Raw genomic sequence first — 27665 nt, 5'->3', positions numbered from 1 at the left:
TCGTGACAAATATAGTCAAGACGTTGACGAGGTTAGAAATAATAATTGTGTCCTTCAAACTTTGCTTTCGTCAAAGAATCCTCCATTTGCAGCCTTGCAGACCTTTGGTATTCTAGTTGTCAGTTTGTTGAGGTAATCGGAAGAGATTTCACCCCATTCTTCCTGAAGCACCTCCCACAAGTTGGATTGGCTTGATGGGCACTTCTTACGTACCATATGGTCAAGCTACTCCCACTGCTCCCACAACAGCTCAAAGGGTTGAGATCTGTTGACTGCTGGCCACACCATTATAGACAGAATACCAGCTGACTGCTTCTTCCCTAAATTGTTCTTGCATAGTTTGGGGCTGTGCTTTGGGCATTGTCCTGTTTTAGGAGGAAATTGGTTCCAATTAAGCGCCGTCCACAGTGTATCGCATGGCAAAATGGAGTGATAGCCTTCCTTCTTCAAGACCCCTTTTACCCTGTACAAATCTCCCACTTTACCACCACCAAAGCACCCCCAGACCATCACATTGCCTCCACCATGTTTGACAGGTGGCGTCAAGCACTCCTCCCGCATCTTTAAAAAAGATTGCTGCATCTCACGAATGTTATTTTTTTGTGATCCAAATACCTCAAACTTCCTCTGTCCAGTGTCTGTTTTCTTTTGCCCATCTTAATGTTTTATTGGCTAGTCTGAGATATGGCTTTTTCTTTGCAACTCTGTCTTGAAGGGCAGCATCCCGGCGTCGCCTCTTCACTGTTGATGTTGAGACTGGTGTTTTGCGGGTACTATTTAATGAAGCTGCCAGTTGAGGACTTGTGAGGCGTCAGTTTCTCAAATTAGACACACTAATGTACTTGTCCTCTTGCTCAGTTGTGCACCGGGGCCTCCCACTCCTCTTTCTATTCTGGTTAGAGCTGTTCTTTCTATTCTGGTTTGAGCTGTTCTTTGAAGGGAGTAGTACACAGCGTTGTACGAGATCTTCAGTTTCTTGTCAATTTCTCGTATGGAATAGCCTTCATTTTCCAAAACAAGAATAGACTGACGAGTTTCAGAAGAATGTTCTTTGTTTCTAGCCGTTTTGAGCCTGTAAGCGAACCAACAAATGCTGATGCTCCAGATACTCAACTAGTCTAAAGAAGGACAGTTTTATTGCTTATTTAATCAGGACAGTTGTCAGCTGTGCTAACAATTGCAAAAGGGTTTTCTAATGATCAATTAGCATTTTAAAGGGATACACTTGGATTAGCTAACACAATTTGCCATTGGAACACAGGCGTGATGGTAGCTGATAATGGGCCTCTATACGCCTATGTAGATATTCCATTAAAAATCTGACTTTTCCAGCTACAATAGTCCTTTACAATATTAACAATGTCTACACTGTATTTCTGATCAATTTTATGTTATTTTAATAGACAAAATGTGCTTTTCTTTCAAAAACAACAACATTTCTAAGTGACCCCAAACTTTTGAACGGAAGAGTATGTATATTTATTCATGTACCATCTATCTCCGAGTATGCATTGTTAATCTTTCTTCAAGTGCTTGAGGCATTTTTGCGATGTTTGGCCTTTACGATTGGCATTTAGCGCTCTCCACCCATGAGGTCTCCCCTATCTCACTTGAGCTCTGTGTGTGTGTGTGTGTGTGTGTGTGTGTGTGTGTGTGTGTGTGTGTGTGTGTGTGTGTGTGTGTGTGCGTGCGTGCGTGCGTGCGTGCGTGCGTGCGTGCTTGTGTGTGTAACCAGCAGCACTCCTATCGCTCAACATGCCACATAGCAGCTGTTTCCTGTCTGCCCCTTTCTGACTCTCTTCTGTAGATCTACCAGTGCCCTGCCTTTGCCTGTCCCGAGGAATGCAGTAAACACATATCAACTTTGCAAATGCTTCCTCTCTCTGCGCCCATTAAACCCAGGGCTGCCAAGAGATAATTATATTAACAAGGACATCTTTAATAATATGAGATTGAATTTAATTTTTGATGAAGCACGAAACAGTGCTGACATTTTGGATCTCGTGATGAGGCCCTAGGTTTAGGTGATAACTGTCTCACAGGAAATTATAGAGCAGCTGACAAAAGCGGGGGAAAAGAACATGGCACAGAAATCATCTGTAGTGGTACCAGCTTTATTATGTCATGTTACAAAACCAAAACATCAATCATTTTATTGACACATTTAAAAAACAAAAATCGGCCATTGAGACACAAACTGTACTAGCTGCAAGCAACAAGGCAAAAAAGGACATACTTTGACTTTGTTTTCGAGCTGCCTTTCTTGAAATTATCATAGCCTGCAATGATACGTAGGTACAAGGCCTGGAATATGTCACGTTGGGTTTCCGTCAAGGCAACCACGTGTACATTCTAAATATGCAGAACGTACGAGTCAGCCGAACCCAAATGACACCAGACAGGTTGAACGAGGGGAATCAAATGATCACGTCTGGGAGGATGGCAGCTCTTGGTGACGCGTGCCACATTGACAGACACCACATTGCAGTTGGTGATAAACACATTTCTTTCCCTCTCCGATGAGTGACTGAATTGTTTTAAAAATATAAAAATGTTTGTCTATTTTCAAATTGGTTTACTATGATAACATAATCCTGTGGTTTAAATTTCACCCTCAAAACAACAGTTTGATGATTTTCTATCTATGTAGATTCCACATCACAATACGTTGACAAATTACATTGAAACAAGTTTGTGCCCAGTGTGTTATGTCCCAAATGGCACCCTATACCCTACCGTATATATATAAAAGTGCAGTATGTAGAGAATAGGGTGCTATTTGGGATGCACCCAAAGAGAGATATGTTCAGCAGATTAATGCATGCTGCTCTGTCTAAAATATTACGTGTTCCTTTTGAAATGTGAAATGACTTTGAACAGCAACTGTATCAATAACACATTTTCTTAAAACGGACAAGGTGAATCATCTTATCTGATAAAGGAAGCACAAAGACACACATTTGTAAAGCACTTCTGAATTGTGTATCTGCTGCAGGGCTAGTGGTGGGTTGCCATGGCTTCAGCCATTGATTACATACAGTGCCTTCAGAAAGTATTCACACCCACTTTTTTTGTGATTAAATTGAGATTTTGTGTCACTGATCTACACACAATACCCCATAAAGTTAAGTGAAATTTTGTTTGTAGAACATTTTGTAGATTAATAAAAAACAATTAAAGCTGTAAATGTCTTGAGTCAATAAGTATTCAACTCCACTGTTATGGCAAGCCTAAACTCAGGAGTAAAAATGTGCATAATAAATCACAAAAATTACATGTGTTCAATAGTGGTTAACATGATTTTTGAATGACTACCCCATCTCTGTACCCCACACAATCAATTATCTGTAAGGTCCCTGAATCGAGTACTGCATTTCAAGCACAGATTCAACCACAAAGACCAGGGAGGTTTTTTAGTGCCTTGCAAAGAAGGGCACCAGTTGGTCAATGTGTAAAAAAAAAAGAAGCTGAATATCCCTTTGAGCATGATGAAGTTATTAATTAGGCTTTGAATGATGTACCAATATACCCAGTCACTACAATGCATCCTTCCTAACTCTGTTGCCGGAGAGGAAATAAACTGCTCAGGGATTTCACCATGAGGCCGATAGGTATTTTAAAAACAATTACAGAGTTTAATGGTTGTGATATGAGAAAAATTTGGATGGATCAACAACATTGTAGTTACTCCACAATACTAACCTAAATGACAGAGTGGAAAGAATTAAGCCTGTACAGAATACAAATATTCCCAAAACATGTGTCATGTTTGCAACAAGGCACTTAAGTAATAATGCAAAAAAATGTGGCAAAGAAATTTACTTTTTTTATCCTGAATACAAGGCATTATGTTTGGGGCAAATCCAACACATCACTGAGTACCATGTTATGGGTATGCTTGTCAACTGAGAAAGGACTAGGGAGTTTTTTAGGATATAAATAAACGGAATACAGCTAAGCACAGGCTAAATTCTAGAGGAAAACCTGATTCAGTCTTCTTTTCAACAGACACTGGGAGACTAATTCACCTTTCAGCAGGACAATAACCTAAAATACAAGACCAAGACAACATTGAATGTTCCTGAGTGGCCTAGTTACAGTTTTGACATAAATCAGCTTGAAAATCTATGGCAAGACTTGAAAATGGCTTTCTAGCAATGATCAATGAACTATTTGACACAGCTTGAATTAAATAATAATAATGGGCAAATATTGTACAATCCAGGTGTGCAAAGTATTTTGTGTAGATCGTTGACCAAAAAGGACAATTGAAAACAAATAATTCTCACTTTGTAACACAACAAAATGTAGAAAAAGTTAAGGGGTGTGAGTACTTTCTGAAGGCACTCTGGAAGAGGAGGTTTGTGCCTCTGGTCTCCCATTCCCCTTTGCAGGAGCTTGAGAATATAAATCCATTCAACATTCTCCCACCACGAGGCAGGGGGCCTTAGGCCGACTTACCATAACAGACCTTAGCTATGGCAGCTAAAACAGAAATTGAGCTTTTCTTATTGGAAAAGTTCAGCTAGTTCCTCCGTTTCGGTCCATTTATCTTTTGTTCTGTGCCTAATGAACACGACCCAGGACATGCAAATGACATGACTAATCGGATTTATTAATCAATCCAGAGAATAAACCGAATTAATCACATTTGTAATCAAAATCGTATGCCTGTTCCCGGGGAGCCAGCTGCAATGTAATTAACTCCATATAATTATGATGTCATTATTCTGTTTATTTCGTTAGTATTCGTGACTAGTGATCCAATTCAAGGCTCTGCATGTTGTTAATCTAATGTTGTCTCCCAAAGGCCACATGAGCATCTGATTTGCTTGTGCAAGTTCTATTGGTGGAGCTCGTCAGATCCCTCAGTTTGTTTTGATTATGTTAGAGTAATAACTTTTTAAAGGGTGGTTAAGAGTCTAACTTTGTTAAAACACACATCTGGATGCCATCCCTGACGTGGGCCTATGACAGGAGGTGGGGTTCCAGAAAGGGTTGGGCGGATAAAGGCTGACAGATGGATGAGTCAGGCGCATATTTACAGAAGTGTTAACACACGCATACACACAAATGCACAAACGTACACACACCCACTGGCGCACACACACGCACTGGCACATTAATACACGTCTGTCAGTCTCAATCAGGATCTTCCGCAGTACTGATTAACGCAAATACATGAACAATAGGTATAATAGGTACATGGTAGGATTCCCTGTAAACATCATGTATTTTCGGTGCCATCTCTTTGACACTGACACACACACGTGCACACGGGAACGACAGATTTAGAACTGCACACTGAACATCATAAGCTCCTTGTCAGCTTCGGGTGCATTAATACATCAATGAGATCTGAACACACATCATAATAAATACTCAGGCTGTCATTTCATCACAAAGAAACCTCAAGAATACAGAGGACACCCCCTTTATCTTCTTACGATTCCATCACCACATACATTTTGCATGCTACCCAACTTCAAATAACCAACATCTGGTTCCAAGTTCATAGTGCCACTCAACCATCTGACAAAAGAAGGATAAAAAAAAAGTGTCAAAAATAAATGTCATTCTCGAGCTCTTGCCCTTTGGCTTTTCGAGGTGAGCACCCAATGGGAGGAAAGGTGAACAGATCATAGCTGCAGGGAGCAGGGATAGTGTGTGTGAATCCAGCTTGCATCACATGGATGAAGTCTCTGAATGTTCTATTCATGATACGCAATTCCCCAAACCACAAGGATATCATATGATAGTGGAAGGAACATCTCAATACAAAGAAACTTCCCTGGGAGTCCCGGGCCGGGGCATGCTAAAAGGGCATGGCGCCAACAACGCAAGCCTCTGGAACATGATCAACTCATATAAAATACAGTCCTTATCTGATTTAGTCCCTTCAGTGTTGTGAATCCTATGTTGCTGTCCTTGTAGTGGCCTCTGGTTTGGGAGTCCATGCTGTAAGAACATATAACGTGTAGTGCTTTTAAGAACATGACCCGTAATGCAACCCCACTCTCCTTGGAGTTCGAGTCCAACTGTCCGTCTGCTGCTGGCCTCCGGAGTCTTCCAATTTGAGACTCTCAGAGCTTGTTCTAAAACAAGAACGCTGCAGCCTACATTTGCAGGAATGTGTAGGTTGCTGCTCCGCTTGTCCAGCTGTCGCCCCTAAGTAGCTCAACACCTCTCCCCCCGCCATAGAACCAGACCACTGGGCAGGCCGGGACATGTGGGCAGCAGCTCTATTCTGAGTGGCTACTCCCTTCGGAGGCTATTACAAGGCCCCAATCAGGTCCAATACATCAGCGGGTCAAACCATCTGTGTGGACATGGGGGGTGGGTGAACTCAGAGGAAGCACTGGGATGGCACAGCTCGAGCTGGGCGGGCGTGTCCTTCCCCAGGGAAGACTTGAAGAAGGACTACCTGGAGCGCAGGAGGGGCACCTTGCACAACGCTCCCCAGAAGAAGCGCAGCACTGACGGGCTGAGGAAGATGAACACCCAGGGGTCCACGATGGAGTTGGTGGAGAGAAAGAGGAGGGCGATGAGGTCCGTCTTGTGGCTCTCTTTCCGCTGGCCCACGGAGTTTATGTACACACGGATCTAAGAGACAAGAGAGGAAGAAAAGACACTGAATAGCAAGTCCTAATGTCTTACCGCGGGATGTCTAAGTGCGGTATCCATGCCTGAGGCTTATTTAACAGGTAACGCCAACACCTGCAGCACATACAGTATTCCTCCACCCCTCCCCAGCGTGGGTACGAATCCCAGCCCCACTACTATTCTTCATTCCCCCTCTCTGTTGTTCCCCACTCATTTCATCCTATCCCTCTCTGAATAAAATGAAAATACCCCCAACATAAAAAGTGTCACCGCTGTCACCATCAATTTTTTAAATTTTATTTCACCTTTATTTAACCAGGTAGGCAAGTTGAGAACAAGTTCTCATTTACAATTGCGACCTGGCCAAGATAAAGCAAAGCAGTTTGACACATACAACGACACAGAGTTACACATGGAGTAAAACAAACATACAGTCAATAATACAGTAGAAACAAGTCTATATACGATGTGAGCAAATGAGGTGAGATAAGGGAGGTAAAGGCAAAAAAAGGCCATGGTGGCAAAGTAAATACAATATAGCAAGTAAAACACTGGAATGGTAGATTTGCAGTGGAAGAATGTGCAAAGTAGAAATAAAAATAATGGGGTGCAAAGGAGCAAAACAAATACAAAAATAAAATAAATACTGTAGGGAAAGAGGTAGATGTTTGGGCTAAATTATAGACAGGCTATGTACAGGTGCAGTAATCTGTGAGCTGCTCTGACAGCTGGTGCTTAAAGCTAGTGAGGGAGATAAGTGTTTCCAGTTTCAGAGATTTTTGTAGTTCGTTCCAGTCATTGGCAGCAGAGAACTGGAAGGAGAGGCGGCCAAAGAAATAATTGGTTTTGGGGGTGACCAGAGAGATATACCTGCTGGAGCGCATGCTACACATGGGTGATGCTATGGTGACCAGCGAGCTGAGATAAGGGGGGAATTTACCTAGCAGGGTCTTGTAGATGACATGGAGCCAGTGGGTTTGGCGACGAATATGAAGCGAGGGCCAGCCAACGAGAGCGTACAGGTCGCAATGGTGGGTAGTATATGGGGCTTTGGTGACAAAACGGATGGCACTGTGATAGACTGCAACCCATTTGTTGAGTAGAGTATTGGAAGCTATTTAGTAAATGACATCGCCGAAGTCGAGGATTGGTAGGATGGTCAGTTTTGCAAGTGTATGTTTGGCAGCATGGGTGAAGGATGCTTTGTTGCGAAATAGGAAGCCAATTCTAGATTTAACTTTGGATTGGAGATGTTTGATGTGGGTCTGGAAGGAGAGTTTACAGTCTAACCAGACAGCTAGGTATTTGTAGTTGTCCACGTATTCTAAGTCAGAGCCGTCCAGAGTAGTGATGTTGGACAGGCGGGCAGGTGCAGGCAGTGATTGGTTGAAGAGGATGCATTTAGTTTTACTTATATTTAAGAGCAATTGGAGGCCACGGAAGGAGAGTTGTATGGCATTGAAGCTTGCCTGGAGGGTTGTTAACACAGTGTCCAAAGAAGGGCCAGCAGTATACAGAATGGTGTTGTCTGCGTAGAGGTGGATCAGAGACTCACCAGCAGCAAGAGCGACATCATTGATGTATACAGAGAAGAAAGTCGGTCCAAGAATTGAACCCTGTGGCACCCCCATAGAGACTGCCAGAGGTTCGGACAGCAGACCCTCCGATTTGACACACTGAACTCTATTAGAGAAGTAGTTGGTGAACCAGGCGAGGCAATCATTTGAGAAACCAAACCAAACCAAACAATAACTGGCAAGGCTTAAAAGAGCATATTTTTTAAGCTCTCGCAAACATCCTGTTTATCTCATTCTCCCAAACGTAAAGCAGACCAGAATGTACTCCTTGTTGGCACCTAACCAGCCAAACCACATTCCTTGTATCCTCTATGTTTGTTTTGAAACCCTCAAACACAGGATCGGCAATGGGTGAAGTTGGCAAGGGCCAACTTCATTTTAGGAGATCAGCTTCAATGTCAGATTATCGGAAGCAGATCGTCTTTAGTGAAACACAAGCTTCAGAAGAGGAAGCTAATTATGGAGTAACGCTCTCAAATAAACCAAAAATGAAAGCTGTAAAGTAATAAATAAATATATAAACACATTTTGGCAGGACCTCAGAGGATAGCAGCATGGGAACCTTGGTTGTGTCCTCTCGAACACCACCCTTCACTTGCTCATAAATAGTTATCCACTACAACACACTACTGGGCCCATGGTGTTGCAAGAGTCACAGCAATGATTGACTGTGAGTGAGAAAACGTACCAACACGACCACGCACTGGCGGTATGTAACCCTATACTCAAGAGTACTGTATTTAGATGATTTAAGACGGCCTTAAACTTGAGAAATTGTTTATTTTCCTAAAATACCCTCACATTTTTATATATTAATTGGACCAAAGAAGATGGAAATATGCAATCCTACCTATGGAGAACATTCAAATAATATAGATCTTTACTGTAACTGTGCCCTAATTAAAATGCCAATATGTAACTTTTTGGGCGACTTGACCAAATTCACATAGTAATGTAAGTTATAGATTCGTCATTCTACTTGAAAGCAGAGTATAAGAATAATGATGATCCATGCTTCTTTGAAAACATACTGTAAATACTGAATAACAATTTACAGTGCCTTGCGAAAGTATTCGGCCCCCTTGAACTTTGCGACCTTTTGCCACATTTCAGGCTTCAAACATAAAGATATAAAACTGTATTTTTTTGTGAAGAATCAACAACAAGTGGGACACAATCATGAAGTGGAACGACATTTATTGGATATTTCAAACTTTTTTAACAAATCAAAAACTGAAAAATTGGGCGTGCAAAATTATTCAGCCCCCTTAAGTTAATACTTTGTAGCGCCACCTTTTGCTGCGATTACAGCTGTAAGTCGCTTGGGGTATGTCTCTATCAGTTTTGCACATCGAGAGACTGACATTTTTTCCCATTCCTCCTTGCAAAACAGCTCGAGCTCAGTGAGGTTGGATGGAGAGCATTTGTGAACAGCAGTTTTCAGTTCTTTCCACAGATTCGCGATTGGATTCAGGTCTGGACTTTGACTTGGCCATTCTAACACCTGGATATGTTTGTTTTTTGTTTAAAGATTTTGCTTTATGTTTTGGATCATTGTCTTGTTGGAAGACAAATCTTCGTCCCAGTCTCAGGTCTTTTGCAGACTCCATCAGGTTTTCTTCCAGAATGGTCCTGTATTTGGCTCCATCCATCTTCCCATCAATTTTAACCATCTTCCCTGTCCCTGCTGAAGAAAAGCAGGCCCAAACCATGATGCTGCAAACCACCATGTTTGACAGTGGGGATGGTGTGTTCAGGCTGATGAGCTGTGTTGCTTTTACGCCAAACATAACGTTTTGCATTGTTGCCAAAAAGTTCAATTTTGGTTTCATCTGACCAGAGCACCTTCTTCCACATGTTTGGTGTGTCTCCCAGGTGGCTTGTGGCAAACTTTAAACGACACTTTTTATGGATATCTTTAAGAAATGGCTTTCTTCTTGCCACTCTTCCATAAAGGCCAGATTTGTGCAATATACGACTGATTGTTGTCCTATGGACAGAGTCTCCCACCTCAGCTGTAGATCTCTGCAGTTCATCCAGAGTGATCATGGGCCTCTTGGCTGCATCTATGATCAGTCTTCTCCTTGTATGAGCTGAAAGTTTAGAGGGACGGCCAGGTCTTGGTAGATTTGCAGTGGTCTGATACTCCTTCCATTTCAATATTATCGCTTGCACAGTGCTCCTTGGGATGTTTAAAGCTTGGGAAATCTTTTTGTATCCAAATCCGGCTTTAAACTTCTTCACAACAGTATCTCGGACCTGCCTGGTGTGTTCCTTGTTCTTCATGATGCTCTCTACGCTTTTAACGGACCTCTGAGACTATCACAGTGCAGGTGCATTTATACGGAGACTTGATTACACACAGGTGGATTGTATTTATCATCATTAGTCATTTGGATCATTCAGAGATCCTCACTGAACTTCTGGAGAGAGTTTGCTGCACTGAAAGTAAAGGGGCTGAATAATTTTGCACGCCCAATTTTTCCGTTTTGGATTTGTTAAAAAAGTTTGAAATATCCAATAAATGTCGTTCCACTTCATGATTGTGTCCCACTTGTTGTTGATTCTTCACAAAAAAATACAGTTTATATTTTTATGTTTGAAGCCTGAAATGTGGCAAAAGGTCGCAAAGTTCAAGGGGGCCGAATACTTTCTCAAGGCACTGTAAATGCAACATGCAAACATTTCTGAGATTTTACTAAGTTACAGTTCATATAAGGAAATCAGTGAATTTAAGTAAAATCATTAGGCCCTAATCTATGGATTTCATATGATTGGGAAGGGGTGCAGCCATCCATTTGGAAGCCAGATCCACCCATTTATTTTTCCCCACAAAAGGGCTTTATTACAGACAGGAGTATTTCTAAGTTTCATCAGCTGTCTGGGTGGCTGGTCTCAGATGAACCCGTAGGTGAAGAAGCTAGATGTGGAGGTCCTGGGATGGCGTGGTTACATGTGGTCTGCGGTTGTAAGGCTGGTTGGACAAACTACCAATTCTCTAAAACAGGCGGCTTATGTTAGAGAAATGCACATTAAATTATCTGGCAGCAGCTCTGGCGGACATTCCTACAGTCAGCATACCAATTGCACCCTCCCTCAAAACTTGGGATATCTGTGGCATTGTGTGTTGTGTGACAAACCTGCACATTTTAGAGTGGCCTTTTATTGTCCCCAATGTAAGGTACACCTGTGTAATGATAATTCTGTTTATGATAATCAGCTTCTTTATTTGCCACACCTGTCAGGTGGATGGATTATCTTGGCAAAGAAGAAACACTCACTAACATGGATTTAAACACATTTCTGCATAACATTTTCGAGAAATACGCTTTTAGTGCATATGGAACATTTCTGGAATCTTTTATTTCAGCTCATGAAACATGGGACCAAAACTTTACATGTTGCGTTTACATTTTTGTTCAGTATATAATAATTTCTCAAGCCTACAAGCAACACAAGACTCTATTATTATGGTGGGAGATTATAATACGGTTTTAAATACATCAATGGACCGTAAAGGAAATCACACTACAAAATATCACCCTTATGCACTTAAGGAAATCACGAATATCGTGGATATATAAAGGCTTAAATATCATGACCTAGTGAGATAGACAGTTAAAGTTGGAAGTTTACATACACCTTAGCCAAATACATTTAAACCAGTTTTTCAAAACTTCTGATATTTAATCCTTGAAAAAATTCCCTGTTTTAGGTCAGTTAGGATCATCACTTTATTTTAAGAACGTGAAATGTCAGAATAATAGTAGAGAGAGTGATTTATTTCAGCTTTTATTTATTTCATCACATTTCCAGTGGTTCAGAAGTTTACATACACTCAATTAGTATTTGGTAGCATTGCCTATAAATTGTTTAACTTGGGTCAAATGTTTCGGGTAGTCTTCCACAAGCTTCCCACAATAAGTTGGGTGAATATTGGACATTCCTCCTTACAGAGCTGGTGTAACTGAGTCAGGTTTGTAGGCCTCCTTGCTCGCACACGCATTTTCAGTTCTGCCGACAAATGTTCTATAGGATTGAGGTCAATGCTTTGTGATGGCCACTCCAATACCTTGACTTTGTTGTCCTTAAGCCATTTTGCCACACCTTTGGAAGTATGCTTGGCTTCACTGTCCATTTGGAAGAACCATTTGCGACCAAGATTTAACTTCCTGACTGATGTCTTGAGATGTTGCTTCAATATAACCACATCATTTTTGTTCCTCATATTGGCATCTAATTTGTGAAGTGCACCCGTCTCTCCTGCAGCAAAGCACCCCCACAACATGATGCTGCCACCACCGTGCTTCACGGTTGTGATGGTGCTCTTCAGCTTACAAGACTCTCCCTTTTTCCTCCAAACATAACGATGGTCATTATGGCAAAACAGTTCTATTTTTGTTTCATCAGACCAGAGGACATTTCTCCAAAAAGTACGATCTTTGTCCCCATGAGCAGTTGCAAACCGTAGTCTGGCTTTTTTATGGTGGTTTTGGAGCAGTGGCTTCTTCCTTGCTGCCGCTCAGGTTATGTCATATAGGACTCGTTTTACTGTGGATAAAGATACATTTGTACCTGTTTCCTCCAGCATCTTCACAAGGTCCCACAAGGTCTGACCCATTGAGAATGTGATGAAATAAATAAAAGCTGAAATAAATAATTCTCTCCACTATTATTCTGACATTTCACATTCTCATAATAAAGTAGTGATCCTAAATGACCTAAAACAGGGCATTTTTACTAGGCTTAAATGTCAGGAATTTTGAAAAACTGAGTTTAAATATATTTGGCTAAGGTGTATGTAAACTTCCTACTTCAACTGTAGGTACAGCAGATTCCATTATTGTATGGGACACTTTTAAAATGTTCCTTTAGAGGCCATGTAATTCAGTGGTCATCTTTAAAACAAAAGCAATTTAGGTCAAAATAATTCACATTAACAAATAGAGGAACTAATAGTACAGATAGATACCAATAAAAACTGTACCATAGAGGCACAGACTACTTTGGAGGAAAAACAGAAAGAAATGAAGGAACTTATTCAAGTAAGATCAAGTGTAATATAAACTCAGCAAAAAAAGAAACATCCTCTCACTGTCAACTGCGTTTATTTTCAGCAAACTGTGTAAATATTCAGCAAATGTGTAAATATTTGTATGAACATATCAATATTCAACAACTGAGACATAAACTGAACAAGTTCCACAGACATGCGACTAACAGAAATTGAATAATGTGTCCCTGAACAAAGGGGGGGGGGGTCAAACTCAAAAGTAATAGTCAGTATCTGGTATGGCCACCAGCTGCATTGAGTACTGCAGTGCATCTCCTCCTCATGGACTGCAACGGATTTTCCAGTTCTTGCTGTGAGATGTTACCCCACTCTTCCAACAAGGCACCTGCAAGTTCCCGGACATTTCTGGGGGGAATGGCCCTAGCTCTCACCCCCCGATCCAACAGGTCCCAGACGTGCTCAATGGGATTGAGATCCGGGCTGTTCACTGGCCATGGCAGAACACTGACATTCCTGTCTTGCAGGAAATCACGCATAGAACGAGTAGTATGGCTGGTGGCATTGTCATGCTGGAGGGTCATGTCAGGATGAGCCTGAAGGAAGGGTACCACATGAGGGAGGAGGATGTTTTCCCTGTAACGCACAGCGTTGAGATTGCCTGCAATGACAACAAACTCAGTCCGATGATGCTGTGACACACAGCGTCAGATGACGGACCCTCCACCACAAAATCGATCCCGCTCCAGAGTACAGGCCTCGGGGTGTAATGCTCAGTCCTTCGACGATAAACGTGAATCCGACTATCACCCCCCATGGTGAGACAAAACCGTGACTCGTCAGTGAAGAGCACTTTTTGCCAGTCCTGTCTGGTCCAGCGACGGTGGGTTTGTGCCCTTAGGCCATGTTGTTGCCGGTGATGTCTGGTGAGGACCTGCCTTACAACAGGCCTACAAGCCCTCAGTCCAGCCTCTCTCAGCCTATTGCGGACAGTCTGAGCACCGATGGAGGGATTGTGCGTTCCTGGTGTAACTTGGGCAGTTGCCATCCTGTACCTGTCCCGCAGTTGTGATGTTCGGATGTACCCATCCTGTGCAGGTGTTGTTACACTTGGTCTGCCATTGCGAGGACGATCAGCTGTCCGTCCTGTCTCCCTGCAGTGCTGTCTTAGGCATCTCACAGCACAGACATTGCAATTTATTTCCCTGGCCACATCTGCAGTACTCATGCCTCCTTGCACCATGCCTAAGGCATGTTCACGCAGAGGAGCAGGGACCTTGGGCATCTTTCTTTTGGTGTTTTTCAGAGTCAGTAGAAAGGCCTCCTAAGATTTCATAACTGTGACATGAATTGCCTGTCTGTAAGCTGTTAGTGTCTTAACAACCGTTCCACAAGCAGTCATGATATATGCTGCAGTTTGGGCCGCCTGACTCATTGCGAACTGTTTGAAGTCCATTTATTCCTAACAAAGGCCATAATTAATTGACCAGAATTGAACATAATTATGACATAACATTGAAGGTTGTACAATGTAACAGCAATATTTAGACTTAGGGATGCCATTCGTTAGACAAAATACGGAACGGTTCCGTATTTCACTGAAAGAATAAACATTTTATTTTCGAAATGATTGTTTCCGGATTTGATCATATTAATAACCTAAGGCTTGTATTTCTGTGTGTTATTATGTTATAATTAAGTCTATGATTTGATATTTGATAGAGCAGTCTGACTGAGCAGCAGCAGGCTCGTAAGCATTCATTCAAACAGCACTTTAATGCGTTTGCCAGCAGGTCTTCGCAATGCTTCAAGGATTGCGCTGTTTATGACTTCAAGCCTATCAACTCCCGAGATTAGGCTGGTGTAATCGATGTGAAATGGCTAGCTAGTTAGCGGGATGCGTGCTAATAGCATATCAAACGTCACTCGCTCTGAGACTTGGAGTAGTTGTTCCCCTTGCTCTGCAAGGGCCGCGGCTTTTGTGGAGCGATGGATAACGATGCATCGAGGGTGGTTGTTGTCAATGTGTTTCTGGTTCGAGCCCAGGTAGGGGCAAGGAGAGGGACAGAAGCTATATGGTTACACTGGCAATCCTAAAGTGCCTATAAGAACATCCAATAGTCAAAGGTATATTTTTACACTTCCGGCGCCTCGCCTTTTTATACGTGTTATTTATTACATTGGTACCCAGGTAATCGTAGGTTTTATTACATACAGTCGGGAGGAACTACTGGATATAAGAGCAATGTCAACTCACCATCATTACGACCAGGAATACGACTTTCCCGAAGCGGATCCTGTGTTTTGCCCACCACCTGGGACAATGGATTGGATCCCAGCCGGCGAACCAATACAACAACGCCGTAAAAGGGGCAGACGAAGCAGTCTTCTGGTCAGGCTCCGGAGACGGGCACATTGTGCACCACTCCCAAGCATACTACTCGCCAATGTCCAGTCTCTTGACAACAAGGTTGATGAAATCCGAACAAGTGTAGCATTCCAGAGAGACATAAGAGACTGTAACATTCTTTGCTTCACGGAAACATGGCTCACTCGAGACACGCTATGGAGTCGGTACAGCCAGCTGGTTTCTTCACGCATCGTGCAGACAGAAACAAGCATCTTTCTGGTAAGAAGAGGGGCCTTATGATTAACGAGACGTGGTGTGATAATAACAACACAGAGGAACTCAAGTCCTTCTGTTCACCTGACTTAAATTCCTCACAATCAAATGTCGACCGCATTATCTACCAAGAGAATTCTCTTCGATTATAATCACAGCCGCATACATTCCCCCCCAAGCAGACACATCGATGGCCCTGAACGAACTTTATTTGACTCTATGTAAACTGGAAACCACGTATCCTGAGGCTGCATTCATTGTAGCTGGCGATTTTGACAAGGCTAATCTGAAAACAAGACTCCCTAAATTCTATCAGCACATAGATTGTGCTACCAGGGCTGGTAAAACCCTGGATCATTGTTATTCTAACTTCCGCGACATATATAAGGCCCTTTCCCTTCCTCCTTTTGGAAAAGCTGACCATGACTCCATTTTGTTGCTTCCAGCCTATAGACAGAAACTAAAGCAGGAAGCTCCCACTCTCAGGTCTGCTCAACGCTGGTCTGACCAATCTGATTCCACGCTTCAAGATTGCTTCGATCACGTGGATTGGGATATGTTCCGCATTGCATCAAACAACAACATTGGCGTATACGCTGATTCGGTGAGCGAGTTTATTAGCAAGTGCATTGGCGATGTCGTACCCACAGCAACTATTAAAACATTCCCCAACCAGAAACCGTGGATTGATGGCAGCATTCGAGCGAAACTGAAAGTTCGAACCAGTGCTTTTAACCAGGGCAAGGTGACCGGAAACCTGACCGAATACAAACAGTGTAGCTATTCCCTCCGCAAGAAAATCAAACAAGCTAAGCGTCAGTATAGAGACAAAGTAGAGTCGCAATTCAACGGCTCTGACACAAGAGGTATGTGGCAGGGTCTACAGTCAATCATGGATTACAAAAAGAAAACCAGCCCCGTCGCGGACCAGGATGTCTTGCTCCCAGACTAAACAACTTCTTTGCTCGCTTTGAGGACAATACAGTGCCACTGACACGGACAGGTACCAAAACCTGCGGACTCTTCTTCACTCCAGCCGACGTGAGTAAGACATTTAAACATGTTAACCCTCGCAAGGCTGCAGGCCCAGACGGCATCCCCAGCCGCGTCCTCAGAGCATGCACAGACCAGCTGGCTGGTGGTGACATATTCAATCAATCCTTATCCCAGTCTGCTGTTCCCACATGCTTCAAGAGGGCCACCATTGTTCCTGTTCCCAAGAAAGCTAAGGTAACTCACTTCCGTCATCATGAAGTGCTTTGAGAGACTAGTCAAGGACCATATCACCTCCACCCTACCTGACACCCTAGACCCACTCCAATTTGCTTACCTCCCCAATAGGTCCACAGATGACGCATTCGCAACCACACTGCACACTGCCCTAACCCATCTGGACAAGAGGAATACCTATGTGAGAATGCTGTTCATCGACTACAGCTCAGCATTTAACACCATAGCACCCTCCACACTCGTCATCAAGCTCGAGACCCTGGGTCTTGACCCAGCCCCGTGCAACTGGGTACAGGACGTCCTGACGGCCCGCCCCCAGGTGGTGAGGGTAGGTAACAACATCTCCACCCCGTTGATCCTCAACACTGGGGCCGCACAAGGGTGCGTTCTGAGCCCTCTCCTGTACTCCCTGTTCACCCACGACTGCGTGGCCATGCACGCCTCCAACTCAATCATCAAGTTTGCAGACGACACTACAGTGGTAGGCTTGATTACCAACAACGACGAGACGGCCTACAGGGAGGAGGTGAGGGCCCTCGGAGTGTGGTGTCAGAAAAATAACCTCACACTCAACGTCAACAAAACAAAGGAGATGGTCGTGGACTTCAGGAAACAGCAGAGGGAGCACCCCCCCCCCCTAGTAGTGGAGAGGGTAGTAAGTTTTAAGTTCCTCGGCGTACACATCACGGTCAAACTGAATTGGTCCACCAACACAGACAGCGTGGTGAAGAAGGCGCAACAGCGCCTCTTCAACCTCAGGAGGCTGAAGAAATTTGGCTTGGCACCTAAAATATTCACAAACTTTTACAGATGCACAATTGAGAGCATCCTGTCAGGCTGTATCACCGCCTGGTATGGCAACTGCACCGCCCGCAACCGCAGGGCTCTCCAGGGGGTGGTGCAGACTGCACAACGCATCACCGAGGGCAAATTACCTGCCATCCAGTACACCTACAGCACCCGATGTCACATGAGGGCCAAAAAGATCATCAAGGACAACAACCACCCGAGCCACTGCCTGTTCACCCCACTATCATCCAGAAGGTGAGGTCAGTACAGGTGCATCAAAGCTGGGACCGAGAGACTGAAAAACATTGATTGAACTGATGGCAGCCCATTCTTGCATAATCAATGCTTGGAGTTTGTCAGAATTTGTGGGTTTTTGTTTGTCCACCCGCCTATTGAGGATTGACCACAAATTCTCAATGGGATTAAGGTCTGGGGAGTTTCCTGGCCATAACCCAAAATATCGATGTTTTGTTCCCCAAGCCACTTAGTTATTACTTTTGACTTATGGCAAGGTGCTCCATCATACTGGAAAAGGCATTGTTCATCACAAAACTGTTTCTGGATGGTTGGGAGAAGTTGCTCTTGGAGAATGTGTTGGTATCATTCTTTATTCATGGTTGTGTTCTTAGGCAACATTGTGAGTGAGCCCACTTCCTTGGCTGAGAAGCAACCCCACACATGAATGGTCTCAGGAGGCTTTTTGCTTTACAGGACTGATGGTAGCGCTCACCTTGTCTTCTTCGGACAAGCTTTTTTCCGGACGCCCCAAACAATCAGAAAGGGGATTCATCAGAGAAAATGACTTTACCCCAGTCCTCAGCAGTCCAAACCCTGTACCTTCTGCAGAATATCAGTCTGTTCCTGATGTTTCTCCTGGAGAGAAGTGGCTTCTTTGCTGCCCTTCTTGACACCAGGCCATACTCCAAAAGTCTTTGCCTCACTGTGCGTGCAGATGCACTCACACCTGCCTGCTGCCATTCCTGAGCAAGCTCTGTACTGGTGGTGCCCCGATCCCATAGCTGAATCAACTTTAGGAGACGGTCCTGGCGCTTGCTGGACTTTCTTGGGCGCCCTGAAGCCTTCTTCACAACAATTGAACCGCTCTCCTTTAAGTTCTTGATGATCTGATAAATGGTTGATTTGGGTGCAATCTTACTGACAGCAATATCCTTGTCTGTGAAGCCCTTTTTGTGCAAAGCAATGATGACGGCACGTGTTTCCTTGCAGGTAACCATGGTTGACAGAGAAATAACAATGAGTCCAAGCACCACCCTCCTTTTGAAGCTTCCAGTCTGTTATTCAAACTCAATCAGCATGACAGAGTGATCTCCAGCCTTGTCCTCGTCAACACTCACACCTGTGTTAACGAGAGAATCACTGACATGATGTCAGCTGGTCCTTTTGTGGCAGGGCTGAAATGCAGTGGAAATATTTTTGGGGGATTCAGTTCATTTGCATGGCAAAGAGGGACTTTGCAATTAATTGCAATTCATCTGATCACTCTTCATAAAATGCTGGAGTATATGCAAATTGCCATCATACAAACTGAGGCAGCAGACTTTGTGAAAATTAATATTTGTGTCATTCTCAAAACTTTTGGCCATGACTGTACATTTATTTTCTATTTTTTTATTTTACCTTTATTTATACCGTTTTTTTCTCATTGAGATAATATCTCTTTTCCAAGAGAGACCTGGTCCAATAGCAGCAGAGGGAACAGCGTTTCAGACAAAACAACTTACATACACTAACACAACATTAAACAAAACTATAAACACACATACAGTGCCACAAATATTTTACATTAAAAACACAAGCATCTTGACTAAAAACAGCTGGCCTCAAAACAATTACACTCTTCTATGATATATACATAGATCAAGTGTTTAAACTCCACCAATGAAACTTGATCAACACATTTTAAAATGTTCAGGAGAGAATTCCAGGACCAAGGTGCTAAGTAACTAAAACTATTTCTACCATGACCTGTTCTAATTTTTGGTACTGTTAGAAGCAAATCAGAATGGGACCAAATTGATATTTATTTACTGACCTGACTAAAAAAGAACAGAGATAAAATGGCATTTTACCCAATATGGCCTTATAAATCAGTGTATACCAGTGTTTAAGCCTACGTAAGGTCAATGACGACCAGTCAACAGCGCTGTAGAGATCACAATGATGTGTTAGACGTTTCTGATTTGAAATTAACCTGAGGGCTGCATGATACACTGAATCAAGTGCTCTCAGGGTAGTGGCTGAGGCCTGCATATATATAACATCACTCAAATCTAAAACCGACAGTAATGTACATCGTGCCAACTCCTTCCTCAAAAGAAAAACAAGCCTCATGCTGGTAATAAAATCTTGTTTTCAGCTGGAGCTTCCTTATCAAGTTTCTACATGCACAGTGAAGGTTAGCTTATCATCAACCCACAAACCCAAATATTTGTACAATTTAACTTGCTCTATAGTATGTCCAGCCAATGTAGCAATGACATGATTTGTAACATGCCTGGCATTTGAAAATACCATGCATTTTGTTTTACCCAAATTTAGAATCAGCTTTAAATCATACAGATTCTGTTGAATGATGTTAAATGCTCTTTGGGCATTTTCAAAAGCTAAAGATAAACTACTACCACTTGAATAAAGAACCGTATCACCTGCATAAAAATGAACATCCGCTGTTTCAATAAGAACCCCAATGTTGTTGATATACAAAATGAACAACAGTGGGCCCAAAATAGAACCTTGCGGAACACCTGAGCACACCTCTATGGACTCAGATTTACAACCATCCGCCATTACACATTGTGTACGATTTGATAGGTAATTTATAAACCAATCTAGAGTATGACCAGTAATTCCACAACATTTTAACCTTTGCACTAACACAGCATGGTCCACGGTGTCAAAAGCCTTTGACAAATCAATAAAAACAGACACACAATGTAACTTCTTATCAAGAGCACAGTGGATGTCATTTAAAACCTTCAATGTTGCTGAAAAAGTGCTGTGTCCAGACCTAAAACCTGATTGCATTCCATTTAAGATGTTGTTTTCTTGGAAGTAGGTCTTGTGTACATACTACCTCAATCAGCCCGACTAACCTGTGTCTGTATGTAGCCTCGCTACTTTTATAGCCTAGCTACTGTATATAGCCTTGCTACTGATATTTTTCACTGTCTTTTTAATGTTTTTTTTCTATACTTACCTATTGTTCACCTAATACCTTTTTTGCACTATTGGTTAGAGCCTGTAAGTAAGCATTTCACTTTAAGGTCTACACCTGTTGTATTCGGCGCACGTGACAAATAAACTTTGATTTGATTTGAAAGAAATGCTATAACCCCCAGCCACATATTGCCAAGTGGATGGGTCTCTACAACAGTACAGCCAAATGCTCCCCTTCAGAAGCTTAGATAAGCCCCCAAACCAGGAAGTACCAGTGTAGTAAAAATGCCATTGAATGAGGGCAGTGGCTAGCACTCTCATGGAGTCCTTATCAAGCAGCTTGGACTTTCTAGCCAATAACTTAGTCCTGGCTTTAACTATCCATAGCACTTTAGTGGCCATGCTCACACCTCCCAAGCTTCCATCAAGATCTTGCTACCATGGAAATGAAAATAATCACCCTGATTGAGCAAAAAAACTCTTTCAGACAAATTAATTTAACAAATATGAATTCAGAGGGCAGTATACCTAGTCTTGCAGCATTGCCTATTAAAACATGCCATAAAAAGTTGGTTGCAATTTCAGTTTAATCCACCAGAAAAGACAAATATTACAAGAAATGTTATGGTTAAACTCAAATATACTAATTGATTAAAAAAACAATGTCATAATAAAAATATATATATAATCTTTGTAAATGTTATCATAAAAAGGACTGGTGGAGTAGTCACACATGTAGCTCACAAAAATATATGGAAATGTCTGCTCTACTCAAAATTACAACCAACTAATTGCAGCATTGCCGCAAAAATGGAAGAGCCAAGTGGAAGGGGGAGAAAATAAGGAACTTGTCTGTTGCCTTAAAAAAAAAAAAAAATACCAGTTTAATTTAAGGACAAAAAAATGAACAGCTACACCACAGAGATTTGATGTACTAATTCCATGGCACACAGTTTATCAACCGATACACAAAACAATGCTGGATTCAAAACTTAAGAGTTTTTCAATTTAAATTATTATACAAAATTCTTGCAACCAATAGAATATTATATATATGGGGGATACAACCATCCCTGCTCTGCAGATTTTGCTGCAAAGTGTCAGAATCATTAGATCATTTGTTTTGGTACTGTCCATATGTAGCTTGTTTTTGGTCGTAGGTTCAGGAATGGCTGAAGAATTGCAACATTTACCTGGAGCTAAATAGCACTGCTGGATGATTTAAAAAGTCATAGTCAATCAATCAATAATATGATAATATTCTTAGCAAAATTATTCTTTAATTTACAATATGTAGAATCTATGAGAATAGAAAGGTTCAATACTTTTGTGAAACATCACAGCACAGTTGACAAATATATGGCAAATAGAAATCAAACCTGGACGGTCTTCAGAGATATATGAAAGGGGTTGAGGGTAGCTGAAGGATGGGACTAAAAACAAACAAAAAGGTAACTATTGTAAAATATTATGTGTCTGGAAAATGTATATATAAGCTGGAAGTAGAAGCCTAAGTGTTGTTGTCCATTATTTTACTCAAAATAGTGGAGGTGTGGTAGAGTTAGGGGAAAATAATAAAGGAAAATGTATTTAAAAATATATTTCATATATTATATATTTTATATATTATATATATATATATATATATAAAATAAAAATGTAAAGTATAACAAGCGGTAGATATGTTTTATGTGCACTATTTCTATTTCTAAGTTTTGTTTTTGTGTCTTTTACTGTCGGTTTTGTACACCAGCTTCAAACAGCTTGTCTCGACTTCCGCCAAAGTTGGTGCCTCTCCTTGTTCGGGCGGTGTTCGGAGGTCGACGTCACCGGCTTCCTAGCCTCCACCGATCAACATTTATTTTTCCATTTGTTTTGTCTTGATTGTACACACCTGGTTCCCATTACGTTTGAATTCTTTCCCTATTTAACCCTCTGGAGCCATCATGGTTTTGTGCGTGTTTATTGTTGTCAGTTGTCTCGTTTATGTGATTCTGGATTTTCGTTCTCCTTGTTGGTAGATTATTTTTGAGTAAAGTTACTATTATTACTCATCGCTGTGTCCTGCACCAGACTCCGCCTTACCCACATCACCTAGACTCTGACACTGCTGAAATAATAATATTTTTGGTTATGGAAAATACACTAGATGGTACAAAGATTCTCAACACTATACTCGCTTATTTTGCCACATAAACTGAAATTAGGCAAACTATTAGAGTTTTAGCAACCAGGAAATGGTGGAGTAATTTCTGCATAGTGCAACTTTAAAACATACAGAGTTTATTGATAAGCTAATCAAACAAGAGAGAGGGTAGGCTGAGGCCAGAGCAACAATGACACTATCTAAATATCTATTCCACATGCTAAAGGGCACAGAGCCGAAGATGTATTTGCAGGAGCAACTTTAAAACTAGATATACAGATGCTATTTTCTGAAATAAAGTCAGATAAAGTACAAATGCCATCAATATCCCTATCAAGTAATTCCACAATAATGATTAGAAAATGTGACCATCTCACAGGTTATTACTCTCAGTATTAGTGAGACACATTCCTCAACCTATGTGGCTAAGCTATGTGCACTATTTGGCTTTCCCAGTGTGACACACAAGTGCTGACCCCAGTAAAAGTGGGCCAATTTCCTGAAACAACCATAATTACTCCAATATCCTGTGGGTGGAACTAGCAGTGAGAACAACCTCGAGGAGAGTGAAAAACACACCGCAGCCAGGCCTTACTTCTGTGTCTGCACGGTGCACAGGACCATAGGTACTCACAAAGTGCAATGGGGCCAAGCTCATCCATATGAATTATTGACACTACTAAGTGTGAGAGGGTTGATTAGTGCTCTCAATACAATCATATTCCAGTAAGCATTAGGCAAATATAGTAATGGCTTTATAAGTACCTCCAAATGTTGATTCTCTACTATTCTTTCCTTGTGTCCTTTCTCTATGGCTCCTCAGAACGTATTGGAGAAGACATGGTTCCTCCTTTCTGACTTTCTCCTCCAATGTGTTTTTGAGAAGGAAGCGATGAGATGGGACTTGAGGAATCGAGCAAAAGACGACTGAAGAAATAGCCTACATGTCATTTTGGTATTCCCTCCAACCGAGGTGCAATTTTGTTTCCCAAGAGTCAGGGGGTCAGGGAACAGCACCTTATCCCCAGGGTTTAATCTACTAAACACAAATACTTCAGAGAGCTCCTTCAAATTCTCCACTAATTATGCTCTGTCTGAACCCTACGTACCCTGGAACTTGAGAAAACGCTGGGGGGATTGTTTCACGCGGTTGCTTGTTGTTTAGTTAGAGAGCACTCTGGGTGGATGTTGATGAGACAACAGTAGGTGTCCAATCGCAACAGTGAAACTATGTTTAATTATTCATCATATCATCTGTGACTGAGGGCACAGAGGCAGGATGCGGTTTCATTAACAGCAGACTGACCTAGAGTATAGGCTTGAATCCCACAGGGGGGGTCTGACTGTGTCTGCATTGCCTTAGATAGAGTCTAGTGCACTATACTGAGAGATAAGAACAATTAACCAAGACGTGGGAAATACGCTTAAAACTATAGGATCCTCATTTATCACCTTTTAAGAGTCAGAGTTTTCGAGCACAATGGAATGTTTGAAATTGAACAAATTATGTTGTTATTTATAACCTAAACAAGTTATGTGGTTAACAACCAGACTCTTACAGTATGTGGGGTCCTGTGTTTGGCACGATAAGCAAGGCCGATGTTCCGCTTTCACGATTGATTTACAGACATCCATGCGTTTGTGCGTAGGGCCGTTGTTGCTTTTCTCCATCGGGGCAGACACCTTGTCAATTTAGCAGGAGATCATTCTTCTGTAACAAGCACATGTTTCATGCCATCTACCTATTGGTGACCTTAAATCTATCAATGGATCTCATCCATCATACGGAGCGGGGGTGGTTGAGAGGGAAACTGAATTGGTCCCACTGTTGGGGACCTGAACCGCCACTGTGCAACCCTTATGAAGCTCCAATTGTGAGAGAGCTGACCTGACAGATAATGCATTATGATACAGTTATAATGCATTGACTTTTCGTAAATGTATAGCCTTATAACGAGACATCATTAATGTCAATGCACTCTAAATGATTATACCTGTCAGAGTTAAATGACCAAAGTTGACTTTTGTAATGACCAGTTTTGGTTTTGTGGGGGAATTTTTCTGTGTGAAATGTCACTGGTTGGTTGGCATTTGGTTTCCTGCCTACATGGCACATACAGTGATCTATAAATAGGTACCACTCAGTTTCCTATTGTTGTCTACTTCCTTTCGCTTCTGAGTGTCTTTCATAAAATATAGTAATAATAACACAAACTCCATGTAGTAAGTGTTGAAATACATAATGTGTTTATATCATAGCATAACTGGCACACTATCCCCAAGGAACGCTAGTCTAATCTGACATATATGAAGAGCCAAGACGATTCAATCACCACTTTATTGAACCAGAGGCAATTAGGACTAATGACCATGTACCTCCATTAATGGTGATATATGGGACACTGGGATTGCTGTGTTTTTACAGGACTCAATCTGCTAATCACAACAAATCACAGCTGACTGAGACAAGTGTCCACCCCTGACATACCATTGCACGTGGATTCACAAAATCCCATCTAAAATCTTAGGTTAATGTACATTGATCCTTAGAATATACCATGAACAGGGCATTGAGGCAATTCCTCAGTCAATGACAGGCAGATTTTTAGGAGCAGGAGAAATATAGCTCCAACATATGGGCACGATTTGACATGCTAGTTGTGGTTAAACTGTAATGCTTCATCTTCGGTTGCAAAATGCTTTGAGATATATAAGACATATGTGAATGTCTTTATTGAAATTCATTGCCCTCTTTATTGCCTAACGGTACTGAATAAGAACATGTGTTACTCATGTTTGTCTTTCTTTTTCTGAGAAACACTCTTTGTTTATACATGCACATTTTTATGTATTAAACAGGCATCCTAATATTTTTGGATGTCAAACTGTTTGGATGTTGGCTTTGCCTTTTACTTTCAGTAGACAATATGCCAAGGTATAACGCATGGCGAGACGGGCTATTAGCTTGTCTAACTATTATCATAATAATGATCATGATTAAATAACAGTAATTTTGAGTACGTTAAAGATTTCATAGAGAGGCATAGCCTACCATATAAACCTCACATGTAGCCTACCACTGTTATAACAAGTAATATAGCATTAGAGCTCTCTGCAGACAAGTAAATGGTTATTACCTATCAAGTGAGAAATATAGCTTGACTTGATTGCGCAAAATATGTGTCAGACTGTCAAAGGGACACTTGGGAGGCGAACAGTACAACATTTAGAATAGTTTTAAAAAACTTACCACCAGAGGAAGGGAGCAAATCATGAATATCACCGTCATGAACACCAGTACGATGAGATGCTCGACCTCTTCGGACATGGAGAGGACTCTCCGGTCCTTCTTACTCCGAGTTGTCACGGATCCCCCGTTAAGTTTGCGCCTCCGGTACATCAAAACCAGGTGATAAACGACAAAGGCGTTACAAGCCACTACAGAAAGGACTAAAATGAGCATAACAGTTGCGTACAGGACTGGGTAAACACGGTCTTCGGGCATTAACGGATTCATGTCAATGAAGCACCACGTCCCCGGGCAATACTGCACGTAGTCCCCGAAACCCAAAAAGGGCAGGATGCAAAACACCGCGCAAACTAAATAGATGAAAGGAATGGTGATGTATCCACAACGTTTAGTGATGTGCCGCCCGTAGAAGTAGGGGTAGCCAATTGAGAGGCATCGCTCGAGCGCCATGGCGAAAAGGAGAAATAAAGTGGCCAAGCTGAAAAAAGTCATACAGAATCCAAAATACTCACACATTGCAGGAGGTTCAGTGTTAAACATAGCAATAATGGTGGTGTTTAAGGAATAGGCAGCCAGGACGAAAGGGCTGACCAGACAGGTGCCCATCAGGTCCGTGACGACCAGCGTGGTGACCAGAACGTGAAAGAGCGACAGTCGCTGCCGGCTCTGGTACTTCCTGCGGCGGATCTCCAAAAGGATCAAAGCGGCCAAGTTCCCTATCACTCCGGCGGAGAACATGATCGCGCTAATGCGCGGGTTCCCCTTGTCAATGTGCAGATTGCTGTGGCATGGGTCATTCTCTGTGTCATTTGCCATAGGAAGAGTTTTGCCTCCGTCAAATACTTCAGTCCTGCTCTATCTGTGTGATATTCCAAAACGATTTGCTGTTCCGCAGAATTAGACTTAAGTGCTTTAGTTTCAGCACTTTAAAATGCTGCGGTGTCTGGGAGCTTGTGATAAGACAGGTTGAGAGAGGAGGGCACCTATTGTGATGGCGCCACAAGCGTCTTCTCTCCACCTTTTCTTCACACGAATTACAACTCATCAGTGAAGTATAGTGAGCTAAGGTTTCTATATCGTGGAGCTCCGCCCCATATGGGAGCTCTCCTCCTAGTGGTTTACCCAGCTGCCTAGGCAGCAAATAGCCTGAGAGAAAATTATGCACACACCTGCAGCCAATAGGGGTACAGGTGTCCCTATATAAGAGAATGCTTCCCCTCAATCAGCCTCCCATTATCTTCAGCAGCAGGACTGGTCTG

General features: G+C 42.2%; 1 protein-coding gene across 1 annotated transcript; it reads right to left on the bottom strand.

Annotated features, from left to right (window-relative positions):
* Nucleotides 1-2096: 2096 nt before the first annotated feature.
* Nucleotides 2097-27449, bottom strand: LOC139383718 (prostaglandin E receptor 2a (subtype EP2)). Its single transcript, XM_071128273.1, has 2 exons — nt 26407-27449; nt 2097-6603 (listed from the first exon to the last, which is right to left on the bottom strand). The coding sequence occupies exons 1-2, from the start codon at nt 27220-27222 to the stop codon at nt 6421-6423; spliced, it is 999 nt and encodes a 332-aa protein (XP_070984374.1). The 5' UTR covers nt 27223-27449; the 3' UTR covers nt 2097-6420.
* Nucleotides 27450-27665: the final 216 nt, after the last annotated feature.

The sequence above is a fragment of the Oncorhynchus clarkii genome, chromosome 25, assembly GCF_045791955.1.
Source record: "Oncorhynchus clarkii lewisi isolate Uvic-CL-2024 chromosome 25, UVic_Ocla_1.0, whole genome shotgun sequence".
In the NCBI taxonomy this organism is placed as follows: Eukaryota; Metazoa; Chordata; class Actinopteri; order Salmoniformes; family Salmonidae; genus Oncorhynchus; species Oncorhynchus clarkii.
The sequence above is the reverse complement of the archived record's forward strand: the minus strand, read 5'-3'. Positions and strand labels throughout refer to the sequence as shown.

Coding starts and splice junctions, on each gene's coding strand:
- LOC139383718 (XM_071128273.1), bottom strand. CDS start 27,222: ATGGCAAATGACACAGAGAATGACCCATGCCACAGCAATCTGCACATT. Junction 6,604..26,406: donor TTTGCTCCCTTCCTCTGGTG/GTAAGTTTTTTA, acceptor CTTGTCTCTTAG/ATCCGTGTGTACATAAACTC.